General features: G+C 40.0%; 1 protein-coding gene across 4 annotated transcripts in view; it reads right to left on the bottom strand.

Annotated features, from left to right (window-relative positions):
* Positions 1 to 4,194, bottom strand: part of LOC102105327 (solute carrier family 12 member 7) — a 62,523-nt gene extending 58,329 nt beyond the window's left edge. The window contains exon 1 of one of the 4 annotated variants that reach the window (XM_088052925.1): positions 4,021 to 4,194. In XM_088052925.1, the coding sequence (XP_087909051.1) occupies positions 4,021 to 4,144 (124 nt within the window). In that variant the 5' untranslated portion in view covers positions 4,145 to 4,194. The remainder of the gene's footprint in view (positions 1 to 4,020) is intronic. The other 3 variants (XM_088052933.1, XM_088052943.1, XM_014258710.2) reach the window with 3 other exon arrangements.
* Between the last annotated feature and the right edge of the window lie 18,091 nt (positions 4,195 to 22,285).

Here is a 22,285-nt window from a genome sequence, read left to right as displayed (position 1 = left end):
TAAGATGTAGCAGATAAACACTTTAGAATATAATTCTAGTAATTTTGTCAACTCTTTTTAAAAACAAATATTTTTTAATTATAAAGGGTTTTTTTTTTAAGATTGGCAGGAGAATTTCTTCATTCTCTTTCAAATTAAATATGTCACTGTTTTCTAGATTATGCATTAATGTATTACATATTCTATACCAGCCTTAAACAACTTTGTACAAAATGCTTCAATTCTGTTAAGGGGATGTTAGTGATAGGAACAGGCTAGTTCCTGGGATCAAATCTTTGAATAACATCCAAAATCTACTTTTCTCTGGACATAGCATCTATGTCTCAAGCATGGTCAGGTGTGGAAAGGCTGTAAAGGTTGTAGGGTTGACTGAAAATACACTAGACTTTTCAGTTAGATTAAACTAACTTCCTCCACTACACACACACACCTCCATCGACTATTCCCTGGTTTTCCAATAAATAACATTTTACAGAAATTCACAGCATCCATGCTTCATTAGTTATATGATGACTTGTTCATAGATGATCAGGTTTGTCATTGCTATTTGTTATATTTGAGGGTCAATTTCAAAAGGTTTTGCAGGAGTTATTTCTCACATTAGTTTCTAAAATACAAAACTGCTGTGGCAAGGAAAATAATACTATGAGGTGCTAAAAATACCAGCTATGCCTTAAAACACCTGATACGCAGAGCTGCTAAGGAACAGAAAGATGATCAACTTTACAAAATTTTGACAGGTCTATCTAGACAGTCACTACAAAGATGTGTGAAGAAAAACAAAATACCCAACACAAGTCAAACCCAGAATTTCTTACGAAACTTCTTACGGCCTACAGACTCATATTTTCTTCAGCCATTACTATCTCCTGACTACCCTTTCTTTGTAGCATATTATAAACACATTAAAAGACACAGGCACATCTGCTTCCTGCTACTTTGTGAATATTTGAGTCAGCAGGCTGCACCCCTAACTGCGTTGTTCACAGTTTTTTTGAAGTATTGGTTTCCATTCTGCCTCTTCTGAAGTACTACTGTGATCAGTGCTACAGCCCAGCCCCATAGCCATTCATAAATGTCTTCCCCTCCTTCACACACATCAAAGTATTATATAGTCAGAAAACACAAAGCTATGGAATTTCAGATTATTATGAAGGAATGCAGATCATAGAGTAAGAACATCCCAGGTTACTCCTTTACCACACATAGATGATTATCAGGTAAGAATGTGTGAAATGGGATAAATGCACAAAATTGCTAATAAGAATCAAAACTACTTTACTGTTGATTTAATGACTAGATAGTATACAGCTGATTCCCTCAAAAAAATTATCATTAAGTTTGATGGGACAGGTTTGTCAGGTTTTTGTGTGTTTGGTAGGTTCGGGGTTTTTTTTAAAAAAGGTACTAGTGCAGTCAAGGAAAAACTACTTGTTTTTTAAGACAGATAATTCAATCAAAACAGATAACATGCTAGATTTTTAAACAACTGGAACAAAATAACATGCTGAGCTATACAGGCTAAGTCAAATGGGAAGCTCCCATTCTCCTCTTTTTTATTTTCATCTCTGCTCTCAGCTTGACCCACCTCTCACCTTGACACAACCCCAGCCATACTCAGTTTTTGCAGCACTCACCTCAACAACATGGGAAGCATGATTTTTACCTCTGCAGCAGTTTAGTTTACTCACAGTTTAACATGCTGAACCAGGCCAGTGAGGTCTGGCCTGACGGTCAAGTGCTGGGAAAAGGAAGCAAACCCAATGACACAGAGGACAACAAGGAAAGAAATAATTTACTTCTTAGCCTTTTTCTCAAGGCTGGAGCAGTGAGAAGGGCAAGGAGTCCTTCTCTGAGCAGCAGGCTTTTAGATGGGTTAAACTACAACAGCTTTTAGCTGTACAAACATTTCAGAATTCTTTAGTTTTCAGAATAATAACTCAAGAACAATTATTTGATTACACGGCATTAAATTAACAATTCCATACAATACCCAAAGCAACAGTAAGTAGTACACCTTTCACTCCCCAAAACTCTCTGTCAGAGGGTAGCATTTAGTCTCCTCATAAAGTCAGAGCTCTTCACCTATAATTTATGTACAAATCAATGCCTTCCCTTTTTAGTGTTTTCCTCTCTACTTCCAACTTTACAGACACACAGGAAGAGTCATGTATAAATTCATCCACTTCACTGATATGGATCCATAACAATATTTAAAAATACCTCGCAACTGTAACGACTATTCCCCAAAACACTACTTAATCACATCAAGAATTATTATTATTTTTTTTTTATCTCTGGCCTTTAGGATTGTGATAAACCTCTATGAAAGTAGCAGTTCCACTCTTCCTCTCACCTTCCCAGGATTTAAAAATGTTCCAAGCCTTTCAGATGCTTTATACACATATAGCCTAACAAATCCTGTCCAACTATGCCCATACGTATATTCAGTATTTTGAGATGCCATCTGAGCAAGCACCATACACCAAGCCTCTCTGGCTAGCTCTCCTACCAAAAGATTTGTCCAGATTAATGCTGTACTGCTAGTCATCCATCTAATACAAGAAACAAACCATTGAAACAGCTTATACTGTTTTGTTTTTTCTATCGAATTTAGTTTGGAAAAAGACGAGGCTGTTATTAGAACACTCAGGCATTTTTTGAAAATACCGAGAGAAAAGTAACTAAATGTAGTATGTATCTTTTATGGGTAAGTAAGGTTTTAAGAGTAGAAAACTTTGGGAAAAAATAACCCAACTTCGTCAGCTTGGTGTTTTACTATATTAGCTTCCTAAAATAATGTAAATATATTAAGTCTGTCAAATGCCTGTTTTAATCTCTTTACATTCGCATCCAACATCATACGGAATTAGCCTTATTTATCTGTCATCTGTATCACAAAAAACAAGATGCCTTTTACAAACCCCCATCTATTCACCTGTGATCTTCTAACAAAGATGATCCCCCCCACCCCACCCGCGCCTTTACAGAAGTATCGATTATAATAGAGCGTCCAAAATAAGGTGCAAGATGTGAACTAGCTCTCGTAGCGCTAGCAGTGATTCACACACCATGCTTGGTATTGCTGCTGCAACACGCTTCGGGTAAAGGAAGTGCTAAGAGCCACAAGAATTACTGCTTTCCCAGCAGTGCCTTGTCATCCAAGTGAAAAATCACTAATTTCCCCAGCAACGCTGGTTGAGAAATACGAGTGTCCCTGCAGAAGGGGCTGTCCTGAGCAGACCCTCACTCACGATGCCCGAGCTCCACCTCCGCCTTGATTCTACTCCCCCAGGAGGCTTCAGGAGCCAGGCCTAGCAAGGAGCAAGGCTCCAAACGCGACGGCATCTCGTAGCAAACACCTACTTAACCCTAGACGCTGTATCTGATGCAAAAGCACACGGCTGGACAAACACCTGGAGCAAGGCAGGTAAAACTGTGCTCCTCCCCACAGTCTGAATCTTTCCTCCTAGCCCTCTCTCTAGTGAGCTCCAACAGCAGTTAGCTTTTAAGAGAACCTAGTGGTTGGACTTGATGATCGGATCTAACAGGACTCTTCCAACCTAAAGGATCGGTTCCACGGATTTTTCCCGTCTGTTAAGCCGCCGTGGGCGGCGCTGCTCCCGCCCGCTCCCGGTGGCAGGCGGGAGGCGGACTGACCGCCCCGCACTGCCCCGGGCAGGCGCCGCGCCCGACCGCGGGCTGCTCCGCTCCCCGGCTGGAGCCGCCCATGAGTACTTCCTCCTTTCGGCCAGCGGCGCTGACTAATGGAAACAAAGAGAAACAAGCTCTCAGCCACCCCAGGCGCCAGACTTTAGCCCTTTCCCGAAGCGCACTTCTCCACCTGGACAGGTAGCCCCGGCATCGCTCGCTGCAGACGGGCGATGCGGCCCCTCCACGGTGTCCGGGGGATCTCCGCCGACCCGCCGGCCCGCCACATGCGGCAGACCCGCTCCTCCGCACGAAAAGAGCCGACGCTCGCCTCACGCGTTGACCCCACGCGTTTCCCCACTCTCTCACCAGTGCCCCGGTCCCTCTCGTCGCCTTCATCCTCCTCCTCCTCCTCCTCCTCTCGCCGCTGCCCATCCCGCTGCCGCTCCTCGCCCTGCGCCTCCACCGGCACCACCGTGAAGCTCGTCGGCATGGTGCAGCCGGCCCCAGACCCGCTGGCGCCTCCTCCCAGGGCAGCGGGCAGGGAGAGCCGGGCGCTGCCGCCTCCCTCACGTGAGAGCCATTTCCTCACGCAGCGGGGGGGCGGCCGGCACCGCGCCACCGCCCCCTCAGCGCCCGCCTGACGGCGCCCAGGCCGCGGCTGGGGCACGGGCCCCGGGGCACCGGCGCTGGGCTGTCCCCTCCTCCTCAAACCTTGCCGTGCAGTTATCCTTGCAGCGCTAAGACCACCGCGCTGCTGCTCCTCTGAGCCCACCCGGCAGAAACTGCCTTCCAATGGAAACCAGAGCCAGGCTGCAGGACTTTAATCCTCTGGATCATTGAAGGGGTCACAGCACCCAGAAGGCCCAAGCAGGAGACTTATGATCACCTTTTGGACAAGTGGAGAAAGTCCACTCTGTGTCTTCGGACTACCAGGACATAAAGATGACTCCCAGAAATCTGCTTTCCTACACAGTAGCTGTGGTTTGCAGTGGATGGGTGAAGGTCCTGGGATTCAGGGTGGAGTCAGCGTTTAGACTCTGACCTTCAGTGAAGCAGATTCAAAGAGTCAGTGGATGAGCAGTGTATCAAATTAAATATTAATGATGTAGCACTAGTGATGAGATACAGCTCTTGGTTACCTCCGAGTTCCATCTCAAGGGAGGTTGTAGCATCTCCACTCCAAACGCAGAGAAAACAGGTTTACAAGCCAAGGGCATTTTTCTTGTTGTCTGTTCTTCTACCTTCCCAGCAAAGTGCTAGAATAAATCAGAAAGACTATTCATGTCAGTCTGTATCTGTGTCTTTTTGGAAGAGGACTCTGGTGGTTTTATGGGTCCGATACCTCATTGGGCTGGAAGATGTCTGTGTAACACTACAATCTGTCCCGCGGCACATAGGCCTTCAGAGAAGGGGGTAGGCAAAGTGGTTCTGGCCATCAGAAGTGGTAGTGAGGTGGCAAATGTGGAGATGGTCAGGCAGCAAGAAAAGGACACAGAGAGGCATGGTAACATTTTGATGTTTGGTAATGAGCTTCCTATTCAAACCATGGTGTCACTACAGTAATCAGAATAGCGGCTGCCTGAAAAAGTTTCTTCATCCTCCCTCAGCCTTTTTCCAAGGTTAAGAAAGCAACTGTAATGATTTCATTGCTAATGATAGCAGATTTCCAATATTAATGTTATCTGCAGAGGTAAGGATGTTTTGGGCATTTTGTTATGGTACAGACTACTATGAAAATTAATACCATGAAGGAATCAGATACGATGATAAGCTAGAATAGTAAATGTAATTTTGAAACATATACACAAAATAGTAATTTCTTCTTCAAAACAAGGACCGATTTTTGTCCAGGGCAGAGCTAATTGTTTCACAGTGACTGTGAGGAAGTGGAGCCTGGAGCTATGTGTACCTGTCTAGGTTGTTATTCTATCCCTTCACTGTCATCACCAGGTGCAGAATTAAGGGATTCTTGCTTTTGAGGAGAAGGAGTGCTTGACAGCTGGAGTGTCTGTTCACAATTGGTTTTCATTGTCCCAGGTTCCTGAACATATTTGCATGTAAATCACTCTTTCTTTGTACATTTTTGTTATTAGTATTGTTTCTGTTACTCTTCATTTTCTTATCTCCTTGCTGCTTCCAGTAAACATGTAATCTCTGCCTTTTGTATCTTCCACAGAAGAGGGAGGGGAGCAGCTTGTGGTTTTCTTTTTAGTGGAACTACTAAATTGGGAATACCATTCCTAAGCCATGACAACAGCATGCAGTGTAATAGGTATTGGATCATGTATGAGCATCAAGAAGAAAATTTTCAATAGCTGATCATATTTAAAGGAACATTCATCTGGTGCCTTGAGAAGTCTATTGAAAGAAACTTATGTACAAGAAAACTGTATCATACTGCATGCACAAAAGGTTGAGTGTGGAGAAATTAGGACTGAAGCCTTCTTCATTTTACTCCAATCTGATACATTTATTTTTTTGTTTAATATAGCTAAGAGTCAAAGAAAGAGTTTTGGGCCAAACCACTTTTTAATGATCGGAGGCAGAACTTCCTCTTCTCAGTCAGAAAACTCTCTTCTGTTTCTTGTCATAACCATGGAGAACCATCTGATGAAAAATAGGCACAGTTCAGTCTTAAAGGTCTCTTCCAACCTAAAGGATTGATTCTACATATTTTCTCCCTCTGTTAAACTGCCATGGAGCAGTGGAGCAAATATGGTAAATTCTTATGGGCTTGTGGGTTGTCCCCCATTACAGGGACATCCAGTAATGCAAGAGCTGTGGGTTTTGAACATCTTTAAAAGTTACTGCATAATGACAACGTTTGACTGGGAATAGTGACTCACTTCTTACATTTATTTGTCACTTCCTTTGAAATAGCATGAGATAAGTACTGTTGTGATGTATGTTAGAGTATGTCTAACAACAGACTACTCTGATGGTACACTTCTTGGCAGATGAAATAAAAAAGAGCAAAGTAGAATAAGATTAAGACATTATATCTGTGTCTAAAAAGAACAATGATGAAATCATAATATTACATGAGTGTTTTGTTAAAAAAATAAAATGGGAAAACCTTTCTGTTTGTTTCTGTTTGTGACATTCTCTAAAAACACAGAGCTCAACACCATCACCATTTCTCTGTTTGGAAAGATAGGAATGCAGCAGGACAGCACCAATTCAAACAGAAATATCCAGATGGACCTTTAGAAGTCATTCCTTTTTTAACAAAGATGGATTTTGATAAATATTCTACAATACCCCCCAAAAAAAACCTAAAAACTGGAACACATTAAGATCTCTATAGTAAACTACCTTATATACCAAGAATAGTAAAAGGATAAAATTAATGCTAACAGTAAGGTTGTGATTTAAAACAAGGCATCTATCTAAGGAAGTTAATCATGTCACTAAGACACCAATACCTTAAAAACTTGTACTATATTTGACATCATTAAGATATTAGTAGTAAATCACTAGAAAGAAAGAAATATATATGCATATATATATATATATATTTATTGTCACAGAAAAAGGTAAAGTCAGAAATACCAAAGAAGGAAGGAAGAATGCTTAACAGTCTATGTGAGTGAAAAAAATCACTAATATTACACAGTTTCTAGTCATCAGGACTAATGCAGTTTAGGCATGTGATACTGAAAATAAACTAGCCATTGACTTCTTAGACTCAGGAATGTTGCATTTTTAGAAATGTCAAAATCTTTAGAAATCTTGAACAATAGGGAAAATTCCAAGAGAGGGAATGACTGTCCTTGTCAATACAGAGTGATCAATACTTAAAAAGAAGAAAAAGAATGGCTCAGGAAAGTAGAGCTAAGTGGCTTAATGATAATTTTGTTTTGAGGAAAGATGATCATGATCCATATATTTTGGGGGACAAGATAATGTGTCTGAACAGTAAGTGTTACAGTCCACATGAAAAATAGCCAAGGCATTTGATTTAATTCCAACAGAAAGTGGGTTGGAAATATATATGGAATTAACTGTATATACTTCCCATGTATTTCAAAACAGCTTTCTGAAAGATCTCAAGCTGTTAGCAGAAGCAGAAAGAAAATAAAAGACAGGGTGCAAGGAAGATTAGGATTCTCTTGACTCATTTTTCATCAGTCATTTAGATTTTCTAGTGAAGTCTGTGGGTCACAATGATTGCAGTAATGGCAGAATATGTTTGTAATCTGAGTTGAAAAGATACAGGCTTTATAATGCAGCCATAAATACATCAGAGGATCAGGACTACAAGAGGTGAAAATTCATCTTGGGAAGCAGTAACTCCAAAAAGGATACAGTGTAACCCAAATTTAGTCTGACACCTTTTCAGGTTGACCTTTTCCAGATCTTCCTGACTCCAGGAATTTGTGTTTTTACTGTGACTAAAATGCTAGCCAGCTGTATTGTGCTTTTTATTTCCTATCTAACAAGTATTTTCCAGAGACCACTGCACCATGCTAACTGATACTGTTTTAAGACTTAGTTTTTTACCTACTTGTGCTTCCTAAATGAGAGAAGAGGGACATCATAACCTCCTATTACCTGATTCCTTACAGTCTGTTATTTCTGTCTTCTAGAACACAGTTCACCTTAACACATTGCAATGGACTAACTTTGTGAGAGCTAGAGAGTGTCAGCTGCCCAAGTGTTCATGCCTAAGGCGTGCAGAGATGCTGCAGTGCTTTTTCATAACTACTGTGATTAAGACACACCTGAAGCAAAGTACCAGAGTGCATGTCTGTCTTGCATTCATAGCACATAGAAATAGAATTCTATGAAAACCTGATGAAATTAGTCATTGCCAACCCAGTCAATTCAAGTAGTGAACTGTTACTTTGTAGGCAGGTTGAAAAAGACCATTAGTGGTATATTCACATTGTTTTGTGAGTATGGAATAACCAGCAGCAGCTCCAGAAACACTGTATAATCTCTCCATTACCAAGGAAATTGGTTCAGTCTTCCAGGATTAAAGCATGCTGATAGAAGAGCACAAACTGGTATGAAGATGGAATGTTACTGTAATAACAACATCAAGCAGCATGGTAGACTTCTCATATAAATAATAAACACATTACTAAGAGAACACTCTGGAGGATCCTTTGATGGGTTATTTAGGATGTTGTATCCACTACAGTATGGAAGCATGTTAGGATACCATCACAAAACCAAATCCCATGTATGTACAATTACTGAACAATATTTGCAAAGCTAGTGGCAAGCGATTTTCCTTATACAAGGCTTGGAACACAACTGGATTCAACAACTATTCCTTCATTCAGTGGATATATGAATCTTTACCGAGGCTGAGGAAACTAGGGGTATCACATGTATTTACAATGCCAGCACATTTACTGAGTCATGATATGCCACAGCACATGCTGATATCACCACACAGGTTTCTAATGAGACTGAGATTTGCTTTGTAATCCTTTAATGAGCCACTGTTCATTAAAAGCACATGCTGGATTGTACTTGAGTTGCTAGCAGAGCAATGCTGTTGGCTCATGGGTAGGCTTTGCATGACAATTTTATCTTTCAGTAAATTCCTGTGGCTTCTGTAAAAAGAGTGAAACTCAAGAGTTTTATTGGTTTGCCAAAGCAAAAAACTCATGGCTGAGCTTTGTAGAAATCCTCAGACTGAGTTGGGCCTGTCATAAATTTACATGGTGATAGTTTTTGCTGCTTTTTAGTCCATGAGGTTGGGTAGACTCCGAAGGTGCTGTGACAGGTGCATATCTTAAATTTGTGGCTTCAGTTTACTCCATGAAAACCTGCATATTGTCAATTTTGTTGTAAAGATGAGCTGGATAACCAACAAAGAAAAAAGGTGTGTACACAGGCCTCTCTGACACTGGAATAGGCATTCTGCCTTTCTAGACAGTAACTTACAGTGGTCAACAGAAGTTACCAAAGTGCAAGATAGCAGGCAGACAAGCTGACAAACTCCCCAAAGGTAAGGGATAAAGATTGTCCCAAGGACCAGTAGCAACAGTCAATGACTAGAAGTTACAGGAAAAAATTGATGCAAAGAAACCATATTATGTATTTTAACTCCAGGAATGCTATATAATGTTGCTCAATTGTCCAGCAGGATCATTGAAAGGATCACAGTAGGCAAATTTCTTTTGTGACTTCAGATTGATTTATTCCAACCAGCACAGCTGGATTTCCTTGTATTTGGAGAGTGATCTTGTGTGATTTAGTGTCCTCATTTATGAAGAAACCTAGCAAAGAAAGGTATTGTGTCTATCTTTCCCCATCCTAGTGATATCTAAAATTTGCTCTCAAAAACCCTAAATGTACTAACAGACCAAAGTTGCACTGACCAGCCTCACCTGAGACACTTCTACCTTCTCATTCTCTGTCCCTGGATCTAGGGACTCCCTTTAAATTTGGGCCTGGGCCTTCTGTCCCTGTGTGATCTATGGTATAGATGTACTTGCCTTAAGTTCCATCACAGCTCTGCTTCACCATGAGCTTTGTTATCCAGAGCCTGGCCTGCTTGTCTCACTTGGGCACTGTGGAACCAGTGGCTGGAGAATCTTGTACTGTACTAGCTTTTGTTACTGAGGTTTGGCTTCTCTCCCAAAGGGAGCAGACAGGCCTGAGTGTTCCTGGATGTTCTTCTGAATGAGGCCCTGAATAACTTGCTCTACCCTTGAAGTTCGTCCTGAGTGTAAGAGGCTGCACTAAATGACCTCCAAAGGGTCTTCACACTACTTCTTTCTGATTTTGTAAAAATGTCACCACTAGCCCACCACCAACTAGGTACAACAGAAGTTGCTTTTTAACAAAGAAGAAAAATAGAAGGAAACTAGAAAGCTTGGTAAAATAACTGTTGCCTCCAGCCTCCACTGCTCTCTCTTTTCTACTTTTGCCTCACTGTGTTAGTATTGTGTGGTATGGGGACATCATGAAACCTAGCTTCTGTAGTTTGCCATGTGATATAGGAAACACTAATAGAATATTAATAAAAACAGGTTCTAACTTTCCTGGTGATAAAACAGAATGAAAGTCATCTCTCGCTATGAAAAAGGCTAAGCCTGTGTTATGGTGCCTATAACAGCACTGCTGTCTTAGAACTCTGTGAGCTCTTATTTCTGCTCATTCCTGTTGCATTGTTCAAAATCACTTGCAGAATTTACTTTTCCATCCTTTCCCTCTCTGTCCATTTGACATACCATTTCACTGACTCCTTGAGCTGAGAGGTTGTTGTGTGGAAAAGATGCCAAAACTGTGGAAATGCACTGAGTACACATAGTCAATTTTTCTGACTTGCACAGTCTGTGCCAGCTGGAGCAAATTTTATTAGTTACAGAAATTATAAAATAAACCACTTTTACTGACGAGAAAAGACTGGAAGGAAAACCTCTCTACAGGTTGAAGCAGGGAAAAAAAATGTTTGCTTACACCAGCATGACTCACATACACCTGTTATCCTTCATCCTTGCTGAACAACGACTCTGAGGGAGGAAAAACCGAAGGGGGGAAAACATAATGAAAGTATTTAAAACAGTTGTATCTCTTGAAGTTGTTCTCTGACAAAATGAATGCTCTCTCCTCCTCTCAATGGCATCTGCTACCAGACACAATTGAGATGACTTGCAACACAAGCACTGTCGGTTAATCATTGCCAAGATTTAAATTAATTGTGAAACTAGTTTCATAACGCCAAATAAGTGAGGAAAACATAGAATCATATTAACAAAATGTAAAGAGTTCCTTAAAGAACAATACTTTGTCAAATGAGTGGCAGGTAAAAACATAAAGATGATACAATAGAAGTTAATATTATTTTTACTTTAATATGACTTTGCTTTAACTGTGTTTTATTATTCTGCTGACACAGAGTACTTGGCAGAAAAAAACCCAGCATAATCCAATTACATTGCTTTTCTTCCGAAGGGAAATTATACTCAACTGAATGCTAGTCCCTCTGCCCTGTGAGAGCCCACATCACTGAGCAGCCACACTGATATGCACTCCTTGGAAGAACGAGTTCTTTGCTGGACAGTATTATGTTTTCAGTAGAAAGGGTTGTTATTTTGGGACATGGCAGATAGCACAGTTGAATCCCTTTAAGTAATAAATATTTAGAATCTTCCTGGAGTATTCCAAATAGCATGTTATTATGCTAAAACTAGGCGCTGCACCTTCTGTTTTTAATTAACTGACTGGTGACTGTTAATTCACGTATTCTTTAATATGCCTGCTGAATGAGGACCCTCAGAGGACATGGGACAAATTAGGACCTTCTTTGCTTTGTCTGAAGTGAAGTGAGTCTACACAAACAAGCTGATTCTGACCAATTATTTCTTAATAAGGAGAGCAAATATATTTTATGTATCAGGGAAGCTAGCCAACATAATGATATTGCAAACCAATAGAAAATTGCTAATCTTTCTGTAAACTACTACTGTATAATAGCTACAGTAACAGCTTCAAATCTGAATATTGACTAAAATTATGATATACTTTGTTATGCTGAAATACTAACTAACATAACTTTATTGTCTTTGTAGAATTGTGTTCAACTAAGTAAGTATAAGAATTTGTATTAGATTTACTCTTTATTAAAGATCATGATTTTCACAATATTTGGGAATACATAATCTCCATGGATTTTTTTTAAAATGATGTCTCAGTGTCTCCATACTGTGTATACTATCACCCAGTAGAATATACTTGGACAGTACCTCTCAGAATAACCTGAGGAAGTAAAGCATGCTTAAATAGCAGCTTTCCAACTAAGAACCAAGGGAAACTTTTCACCCAGGTTTCAAGTAGAGAAGCAGCTGGTGGGGAAATGGCATCTTTTGGTGACCAAAGAACATAGGAACAAGAGCCAGATTTTAGATTTTTTTTTTTTAAATTTAACTGTCTTTCAGTTAGACTCTACTGTGATGGATCCCAGGAAAACAGGTTAGATTGTGCCTGTTACATGGACTTTGATCACACTTACCAAAAAACTATGTGCTGCAAGCTAACTGACTAACAAATACTAATTGATTTTAGAAAAAACTATCCACTATGTCTGCAATAGCCTGTTCTCAGCTTTTCTTTAGAGATAAGCTCTCAACATCAGCCAGTTTTGCCTTATATAAATAAAGATTATGCTGTAATGCATAAGAAAGTCCTAATTTGAGTTGTAGCATCCTTAAAAGCATTACACTTTGAGCTGTCTTCTAAATGGAAATTTGGGAAACAGTATGAAAAGGCTGTGGGCTAAGAAAAGCCTTGTAACTCTTCGTGAAATATGACCTGGTTTGGAGCCAAGAAAATGGCCCCAGTCAAAAAAATGATGCATAATTTTGAACTAGGATGTGCTAACTTTCAGCTCATCACTCTGCTACTTAAAAACACATACATCTGGAGAGAAAAAATGACTTAAGTCAATCCCGCTCTAGATATTTTGTTGCCTGTAAGAATACATTTTTCCTTTCAATATTAAGAGCTTAAATATATAAAATTACTGATACTGTAGACTTCATTACCTGATATATATGTATATCATTTATAAAGTGTGTAAAATATGTATATACATACTCTGATACATGAATCTAGTTATAATTCCTATAGGATTTGAATAAGGAGACTGGAATACCTCTTTAGTCAGAGACCATTGTTCATCCTGTCAAACCCAGGGAAACAGGCAAGTCGTATCAGAGAAAGGAGTCAGAAATTGCACAATTAGATCAGAAACCACTGCAAAATCCCCCTCTAAAGACAAACATTGTGAAGAAGACAAAGCCTTACAATGGGATAAAGGAGCATAGGTGAAATAGACTGTCCACAAGAAAGATTACATAGATTTAGACTGGGAGGAACCAATTGTCACAATATTATAGCATGTATTTGGGCTTGAATGGACAGAAATGAGTGACTTTCCCTCTAGCTGAGAGACTGGGAAACCTGGAAAAGCCAGGGAATGGATGCAGGATTGATCCAACTGAGGACAGAGAAAACAGGGAGAAGAGTTGCACCTATGCCTTTGTTCTGGTAGTCCTGAAATGTGTAGATTCCATCATTTTTTTTGATGACACTTTTGTAAGACCTTTGTCTACAGATTTTACACTGTTAAATTAGTGTGATATTAGCAGTAATAATAGAAGTTTAGGAGGTAGTTCCCCTAACCTTAAAAACATACGGGAACAGTAGCAAGTTAGAACATGCAAGAGGACTATGCCCAGTCTTAGAAGACCACCTAGAAATCCCCAAGCAAGCTCTGCCCCATGCAGAGATGCTAGTCCTGTGAGTCAGACCAAGGGACCCTGTGTACCCTGACCCAAGATGCCAGGATGACCATGGCACTTCCTGGGGCAGCAAAATACAGGCCACATTGCACACTAAAAGGGAAAAACAGAAGAAAAATGCCTAATTTGAGAGAATGTATAGGTGGGAACCATGGGCATTTTCGTGCTGGCTAAGAAGTTTGCAAGTTTCTTAGCAGACTACAAGCTGGGGTAGAGAGGGGCAGAGGCAGGGCAAACAGCATCCTACTGTGGTCCTGCTGCTAACTCCATTGCAAAAGTATAATTTGGAACATATATCCCACTTCTCTGCATACACTTTATATCATTACAAACATAGCACCTTCCTGCCTCCAGTTTCTTTTAGCATTGGTATGAAAACACATGTCTTGTGTGCTGCTTTGGCTGGGATACACTTCACTTTTTTCACAGTGTCTGATATAGGACTATGTTTTAGCTTTATGCTGAATACAGTGATGATAATAGAGATGTTTTTGTTATTGTTTAGCAGTGTTTACACAGAGCCAAGGCCTTTTCTGCTTTTTGTACTGCCCTGCTGGCAAGGCAGTTGGAAGTGCCCAGGAAACTGGGAGGAGACACAGCCAGAACAGGTGACTCAAACTACCAAAGATATATTCCAGACCATATGACATCATGCTTGTAATATAATGTAGGGGGAGAAGGAGGAGAAGGGGGTGTTTAGAGTGATGATATTTGTCTTCCCAAGCAACTGTTAAGCATGATGGGATCCTGCTCTCAGAAGATGGCTGAACACCTGCCTGACTTTGGGAAGCAGTGAATCAATTTCTTGTTTTGTTTTGCTTGCGTATATGGCTTTTGCTTTCCCTGTTAAAATGTCTTTATGCAGTTTAATAGGGAAACCTTATTAACCCTATGCAACCGATGAGTTTTCTAGCTTTTACCTGTCCAGTTCTCTCTCTGATCTCACTGGTGGGGGAGTGAGTGAGTGGCTGTGTGGGGCTTGGTTGCTGGCTGGAGTTAAGCCACAACAGTACTTTTTGGCACCCAGTGTGGGACACTAAGTGTTTAAGATAATGACAGATTTGACTGGGATGTGCTAAATTGAATTTATAGCTATTAGTGCTGCTTAGCTGGTAATCAGCAAGCTCCTGTACTTGCCATGGAGCTCCCTTCCATGACTGTGTATTAGTCCAGTGCTCATTAATGGTTGTTTTTTGCTTTTGCTGCTTGCTGTATTGCTGTACTGCTTATCATCTCCCTGTATTGTGCCTGGGAACATTTTGATAACAACCCTGGTGAAGGGCCTGGGCTGGCAGATGGCCAGGGTGTTGTTGCTGTTTCTGTATTGCTGTACTGGACAGGTGGAGTTCCAGTGTAAACTTAAGCTGAATGGGCTCTGACATGAAAAGTCCATGATGGAGCAGAGACCCACCTGCAGCCTGTGTAGGATCCAATGCCTGAGCAGACGAATGCCTGAAGAAGGCTGTATCCCATGAGATGCTGTGATTGGAGCAGGTTTGCTGGAAAGGCCTTGTGACCTCATGGGGGGCTCTGCTGGAGCAGTTTGTGAAGAACTGGAGCCTGTGCAAAGGCCCTGCACTGGAGAATTTCGAGGACTGTGTCCCATGGGTGCAGCCCCACACTGGAGCAGGGGCAGCGCAGATTCCCTCACAGCCCACGATGAAGACCACGGTGAAGCAGCAATCTCCTGCAGCCCATGCAGGACCGTGATGTGGACTGCACTAACAGTGGACACCAGTGGAACCCTTTTTATTGTTAGCCAGGCTGGGCACAAGGGGAGGAGTTCATTACAATGTTAAAAACCATAACCTGTCCCAAAATGACTAGGGATGGAGACTGTAATGGATATACCTTTAAATTGTTGTAAACTATGATTTGAATTGTGTGGTACAGGAATTAGTACAGCAGAAACCACCTGAGGCAATGGAGGAGAAACCTTACAGGAAGCAGTGACATGACCTGAGCTGGCTTTGGTGCCCAATAACAAGCAGCAAGAAATACAGCCAAAGCAATGGACTAGATGGACTCAACATTCTGAACACATTTTATAGATATTTTGCAGGGGTGGTCTACAGACTAAGGGAATATCTCTGTATTGTATCAAAGAGTGGGAAGGGGAAGGTGGTTAATGAGGCTGTATGGAATAGTGTGGGACCTGAGTATGATGTAAATGGTACTAACTAAGGCTTGGAAGCCCCACTTTTCTGCATGCACTTTACATCATCAAAAACATAGCACCTTCCTGCCTCTTGTTTCTTTTGACATGGGAATGAAGCACAGGTTTTGTTTATGTGACAGATCTACCCATAACACTTTTCGCCCTTCTAGCCTTTTTATCTTTGATGTTTTCCATGCAAACTTTGCATTTCTCATGAAAAAATCATAGCCAAATTAATAGTTTGCTTTTTAATAGCCAGGGCCTTGTACTTCTGCAAACATTCCCAGACATCAGTCTGCAGGTTCAGCAAGTTACTTTCACATTCACATTAGTTGCAGAGTCATGTGATAAGCATAGCTGGCAATATGTCTTTATGACTATAAAGTTACCACCTGTAATACAATTACAGCACAAAAATTTCCTGCCCTAAATAACTTTCTGACATCCCTAGCCCTGTGCTAATTGTGACCATGTGAAAGGAGAAAGAAGGTCTTGGGAGATCTACAGCAATTGTTTGGGTTAAAAATACCCAGCACTTTTTCCCCACTATGATATGACATGCAGTGGGTCTTCAGGCAAGGAGATCACTTGCTATGCACAGACCACTCCAATTTGTGAGGCAGTTCTTTTGCACAAATTAAAATATATACATCAGATCTCTCACTTCTGTAAGTCTTGCGAGATTCTCAGCAAAACAAAGGTTATTGTTACCATTATTTAGCTCAATTTAAAAGTACCTCTTTTTGTTATGGTCAAAGTGGCAGATGGACTACAGTTCTGCATCCTATACCTCCACCTGCTTTTATAATAATAATAGCCAAGAGGAAAACCTGATCAAAACCACAACTCACTTACTCTGTAGGAGAGGTACTGGTGCAGTCTAATATTGTCTCTGCTTTCATATTGCTTAAATTAGTAGTGGAAGAATATGGAGGACTGTAAATGTTAACAGCTTCAAGATGAGGCTGAACATAATCACCATTTTGAACAGTTGGGATGAGTGGTTAAAACATTTCATGTAATTCCAATAATGATACCTAAATGATAGCCTAAATTCACAAATCTGTATTCTTCTACATATTACCTAGCTCCAAACATTTGGATGCGCCATTAGCATTGCTGCACATCCTCCATGGATGTCTCCTGCTCTACCTCCTCTGCTATATTTGGGTTTAAGAGTAACATTGAGCTTTTCAATACACCCTCAGAACTACTGTGTGCTGCCAGTGGTCTCTCCTGGCAGACACAGTCATTGTAAACTTGTTCACAATGGGTATAGCCCCCTGTTCTATAAGGTGAGCACAGTATCCAGGGTGTTCCTTCCAGAACTCCTTTCCTAGAAGGACACATGTCCACTGCCCAGCAGACTCAGAAAACCAGTTTACACTTGTGGGACTTATAGTTGCCATAAGCAGTCTCTTGCAAGATGCAGATTTTTTTTAGCCTTACCTAATGAGTAGTCTTTGTTGTAACAGCATTATATATTTTGCTGGGCCGAGTATTTGTAACACCAGCATTTTTATGCATTCTACCTCCCCCACAGCAACCATGGTCTTCAGCTCTGCAAAACCCAAACAAAAAATAGTGTATTCTTTTTGGCACCCTTGGTTTTTCAGCTGTAAATGTGGTCTCTAAACTGCAACCCAGAGCCTGGGTCTTGCTGCTTCCACAGTAATTATGCTGTGATAATTAGTAATTATGGTCTAAGTACAGTCTTTATTTCATTCTTAGTCTTCTGTTTTTCATCTGAAACATCAAACAAAATCACAAGCTTCCAGCACAACTATTATTAGTTCTACAAGTTGTCATCTCCCCCACAGCTTTGTGTAAAGGATGCTTCCCCACAACCAGCATTCTCAGAATGAAACTTGAAATTCAGTTCATGGCTTTGGCTCATGTGGCCTTTCATGAAAAGCCCTTTGGGCTCAGACTGCTCACTCGTATCTCTTAAGGACTTCTGTAAAACATATAGCTCTCCTTCTGTGACAGTCTGGCTTTTCAGGCCCAAGATGGCCCAGACCACTGCTGTAGCTGTGTAACCATACTACATGGTTACTCAGTTTACTACTTATGGCAGCAAAACTAAAGAATTTCTTAGGATTGCTAATTGAGTGCAAATGTCTGTTCTCTCATTCCAGTAATAAAAGTGAGGAATTTGTCCTGGGGTTCCCCTCCCTGTGTATTCAAACAATACTACTTGTCTTCTTTTCTGTTGCCCTGCAAATATCACAAGTCCAGCCACAATTACACTGTGCTCCACAACAAATGGAAAGTCATTAGGACAATACAAAACATGAGCAGTCCTTTGAATTTGTTAATTCTAGCGTTGGGCTCATCTGCATTGAAAACTGCACAAGCTGTTGAGCAACCACTGTGCCTGGCCTTAGACCTTAAAACTTAATAGATTAAAATCACATGGGGTTTATCAATAGCCAAAATATTAAGCTACTATCTTTTGTAAGCAACATTCTATAACCACAGGAACATATGAATGAAGATGTTTAGTGAAAGAAACTATCTCACAGAGTTAGCAGAGGATCCATTTTGTCAGCTCTGGCTACTCTGCAAGAATAGCATGGAATTTATATCAATAGTGAGAGGACAACTGATCCACCAGAATTCACTGGTCCCCCTAATACTCATTGGTCTTGAGGATAAACAAATTTTTTTTTTTTCTGTTTCTTGATAGGTTGTAACTCCATGCTATTACCTGACACACTGTCCACCTTAAAAAGCAGGAAATCTTTTGGTACTTGATTCAAGAAGGACTCTGTGCTTCTTCTGTGCTAATCTGTCAGAACTCGGAACCCACTGTGAAATGAACTTCTAAAATCCCCTAAATTGTTAGTGTATCACATTCCCATCCACTCCTCTGTGATTTAGCTTACACTTTAAAGCAGGCCAGACTCTGGTTGAGTGTCCACCTCACATCTGTCAAGGGAGGGAGGTCTCGCCAATGGTGCCTCATCAAAGTGTAATAAATATCATGTAAAGAGTCTGGAGAAACAGATCATCTCAATCTCTCCCCTCTTCCATTGTCTACCATGCAAAACTTCATCTTTGGTGCAATCATGAACTCCAAGCATAGCTCACCGATATTTCTCCATTCATCAAAGTCTTCAGTCATTAGCTCATGCTTGCCTAAATCTCCTACTCTTATTTCAAGCAATTTTGTCCCTCAGTGTGCCACCAGAATGTCTGCCCACACTTTCCAAATGCCTGGGCCAGCTTAATTTGTTTTTGAAATACATTGTTGGTTGCTGTCCTGGCTGTAATATACTCAGGAATACTACTGACTATGCATCACTTTCCTCACTTTGTCCTGCTCTTTTCTCATCACTGTGAGACTATTTCCTCCCAGAAACAGAAAAGTCTGATTTTCTGCCCTTTTAGCAAAAAATGCCAGAGCAACATTTTCTACATTCCATGTCACTACCTTCTCTGATACCTCATGAACTCCTGGGCTTCTGGAATGACAATGCCTTTTTTCCTGAGAACATATTCTATCCCTCCTGCTTTCTTACTCCCTTATCTCAGCCAAAACTGCTTTTTCCTGGCCATTTTATACCCTTAGACCTATTCTGGAGAAACTAAGCTCAACAGTACCATGCATATGACACCAGACCAGTTTCCAGTCACTCATCTACAGTAGTAGAGATGTATACTTCCTTCCTTACTACCTTCTTATCTTCAAGCATAAAGAAATCAATCATCCTCATACCCTTCCAGTGTTCTCCATCTTTCTGACAATCTGTATGACAAAAAGACTGCCAGTATAATAAAATCTTCCAGGAACTCTGGAACTAAAACCACCATCCATGACCCAAGTTCACGTCTTTTTCACTCTCTTGCCCAATCTGTTTTCCTAAAACAACCCCTGTCACAGACTCATACAGGCCCATATTCCCATTCTGCACCTGCAATGGCCAAACTTCCCACCTAGTAACACAGGGGAGTCTAATACCTGTAGCAGGTAAAGAACATTACTGACATTACTGGTGGACTGAATTTGAACTGAACAACCAAAGAAGAATCAGTATATGATTAGAGCCAGTGTGCTATGGTGGAATTCCAAAATTGCACTCTTCGGCTGTGACATTAGTAGAAAAAAGGGGAAGTCTTAGCTCTAAATGAGCATAGTTCTAAAGTAGTTTTTATTTATAGTAACTTCTTGCACATAATTATATTTTCAATTTATAGACCTGGATAATGTTTTGAAAAATATTTTACATGGGAGCAGTTTTTAGTTTATATCATGTGAAGAGGAAAACATCTGTCACTACACTAACTGAAAATCCTTTTGCTTTTGAAAACAAGCCTTTTTATAACTTTTTATATATATCTATATCAAAAGTTACAAAATATGTCCATTCCACAGAATAAATTGACCTTGCTTCAGTAAGCTTTTGATGACAGAAACTATTTGGCCATTAAAAGTATGTTCTTATTAAGGAATTCAATATCAGCTAACACTTAAAAGAATGCTTTATAAATCTCAGAATACCAAGAGCTCTCTCTTCAAGCTGTGTTTCTAAATTACATTCTTTGATGCAAAAGAAATGTTATGAAGCACTAAAATTAGTTTTTCATTCACTTAGAATGAACAAATGTTCAAATTTGTTGCTCTTATTGCTATCCCTGGAATTAACATTTGAATTTAACCATAACAGCTGGAATCTGCAAACACTGTAGCAACTGAAAAATAAGCCTTATTGTAACTGAGTTACTGCATTGTATATACAGCTTAGAAGGTCCCAGGAAAACATAAAAAAATTATTTCCATTCATTCACTCCTTTCTGTTCTATGAGAAGATATTTTACCCATAAATGAGTAAAAACTACTGAATGGTAAACACTAGAAGAGTACAAAAGCTGTATCAGAATAAACAACAATAAAAGATTAGGAGCTATCAAATTTGGAACAAAACAACTGTCAAGGATCTATTAGCACCGAATACTTCAATGTGACTGCACAATTACCTCTTTTATCAATTAAAACCAATCACAATCTTTTTGAAAAAGAAAAATGTAGCACAGGTATTAGCATATTAATAGAACTGCTAATATTTTCTGGAGACCACATGCTGCATTCAAAAAGGTGAATAAAAAGACTATGATGATAAAGAGAATCAACAGCCTGTTCAAAAGGGAACTCAGGGAGATCAAGACAACCCAGCAAAGACATGGAGAGAACTTTATTAATGCATCTCTACACACACCTTTGACAGCTAACATTGTTTGTAGAAAAAGAACTGCGAAAACTCGAGGACAAAACTTGAGTCAAAAGCATAGTTTCTTTAGGTTGGCCATGAATTGTAGAATCCTATTGGTTGTAAGAGACTTCAGAGAGGTGATGTAGTTCAATTTCCTGCTCCAAGCATGTCCAGTTAAAGAAGGTTGTTCAGGATCTCATACAGCTGAGTTCTTAATGTCTTCACAGAAGACAATTCTGTAGTATGTCTGAGTAAACTCATCCTATATTTTACAACATTCCTCGTGGAAGTGTGTATCAAAAATGCCTAATAAAGTTATCAAAAATACACCTTATATAAAAATTAATGATTTGATATTTCAATCCAATACCTGCACTGCATACTCCCATAGAATATAATTAAAATTGCAGAAGACTTTAACGGAAGCTGCTGAACTGTCTTTCTTAAGCAATCACACTTAACTAGAAACTCTGGCATCTATTTATTTGATACCAACATACTGAATTTAACAATCAACCTGTGTCAATACTTACCCCGAGTTGCTGCACTGACTGAAGATTTTAATTAATACTTCCTGAAACAACATTTTTTTATAAGAGGTATCTAACTTACTGTGATAGCAGTAAATTCTGAAAATTCCTTGAATTGCTTGTTAAAAAAAAGTTAAGCTGTTTAGGTGCCTTGAATGGACAGAATGTACTTTCCTGACTATACTGTTTGATAGGTGACTATCCAACATCCAACAGTTTTCACCACAGCTTTTATTTCCTAGAACTTAAATTTATAAGTGGCGCTTCCTATTTACCCTAAATACACATTTTGAAAGACAGCCTTTTGACTAGCATATAAAAAGTGTTCTATTAAGATAAACTTTTCTTTATATTGATGTTTTTAGTTTAGTTCCTTACATCTCTTTACAGGTAAAGCCCTCTAGTTCTCTGACTAGAATACATTTTCTACACTTTAAGGGAATAAATGTGAATGTAGTAAGATGA

This window comes from Pseudopodoces humilis, chromosome 1, assembly GCF_049639895.1.
Source record: "Pseudopodoces humilis isolate 2021_Gansu_Grassland_sample_001 chromosome 1, ASM4963989v1, whole genome shotgun sequence".
Classification (NCBI taxonomy): Eukaryota; Metazoa; Chordata; class Aves; order Passeriformes; family Paridae; genus Pseudopodoces; species Pseudopodoces humilis.
The sequence above is the reverse complement of the archived record's forward strand: the minus strand, read 5'-3'. Positions and strand labels throughout refer to the sequence as shown.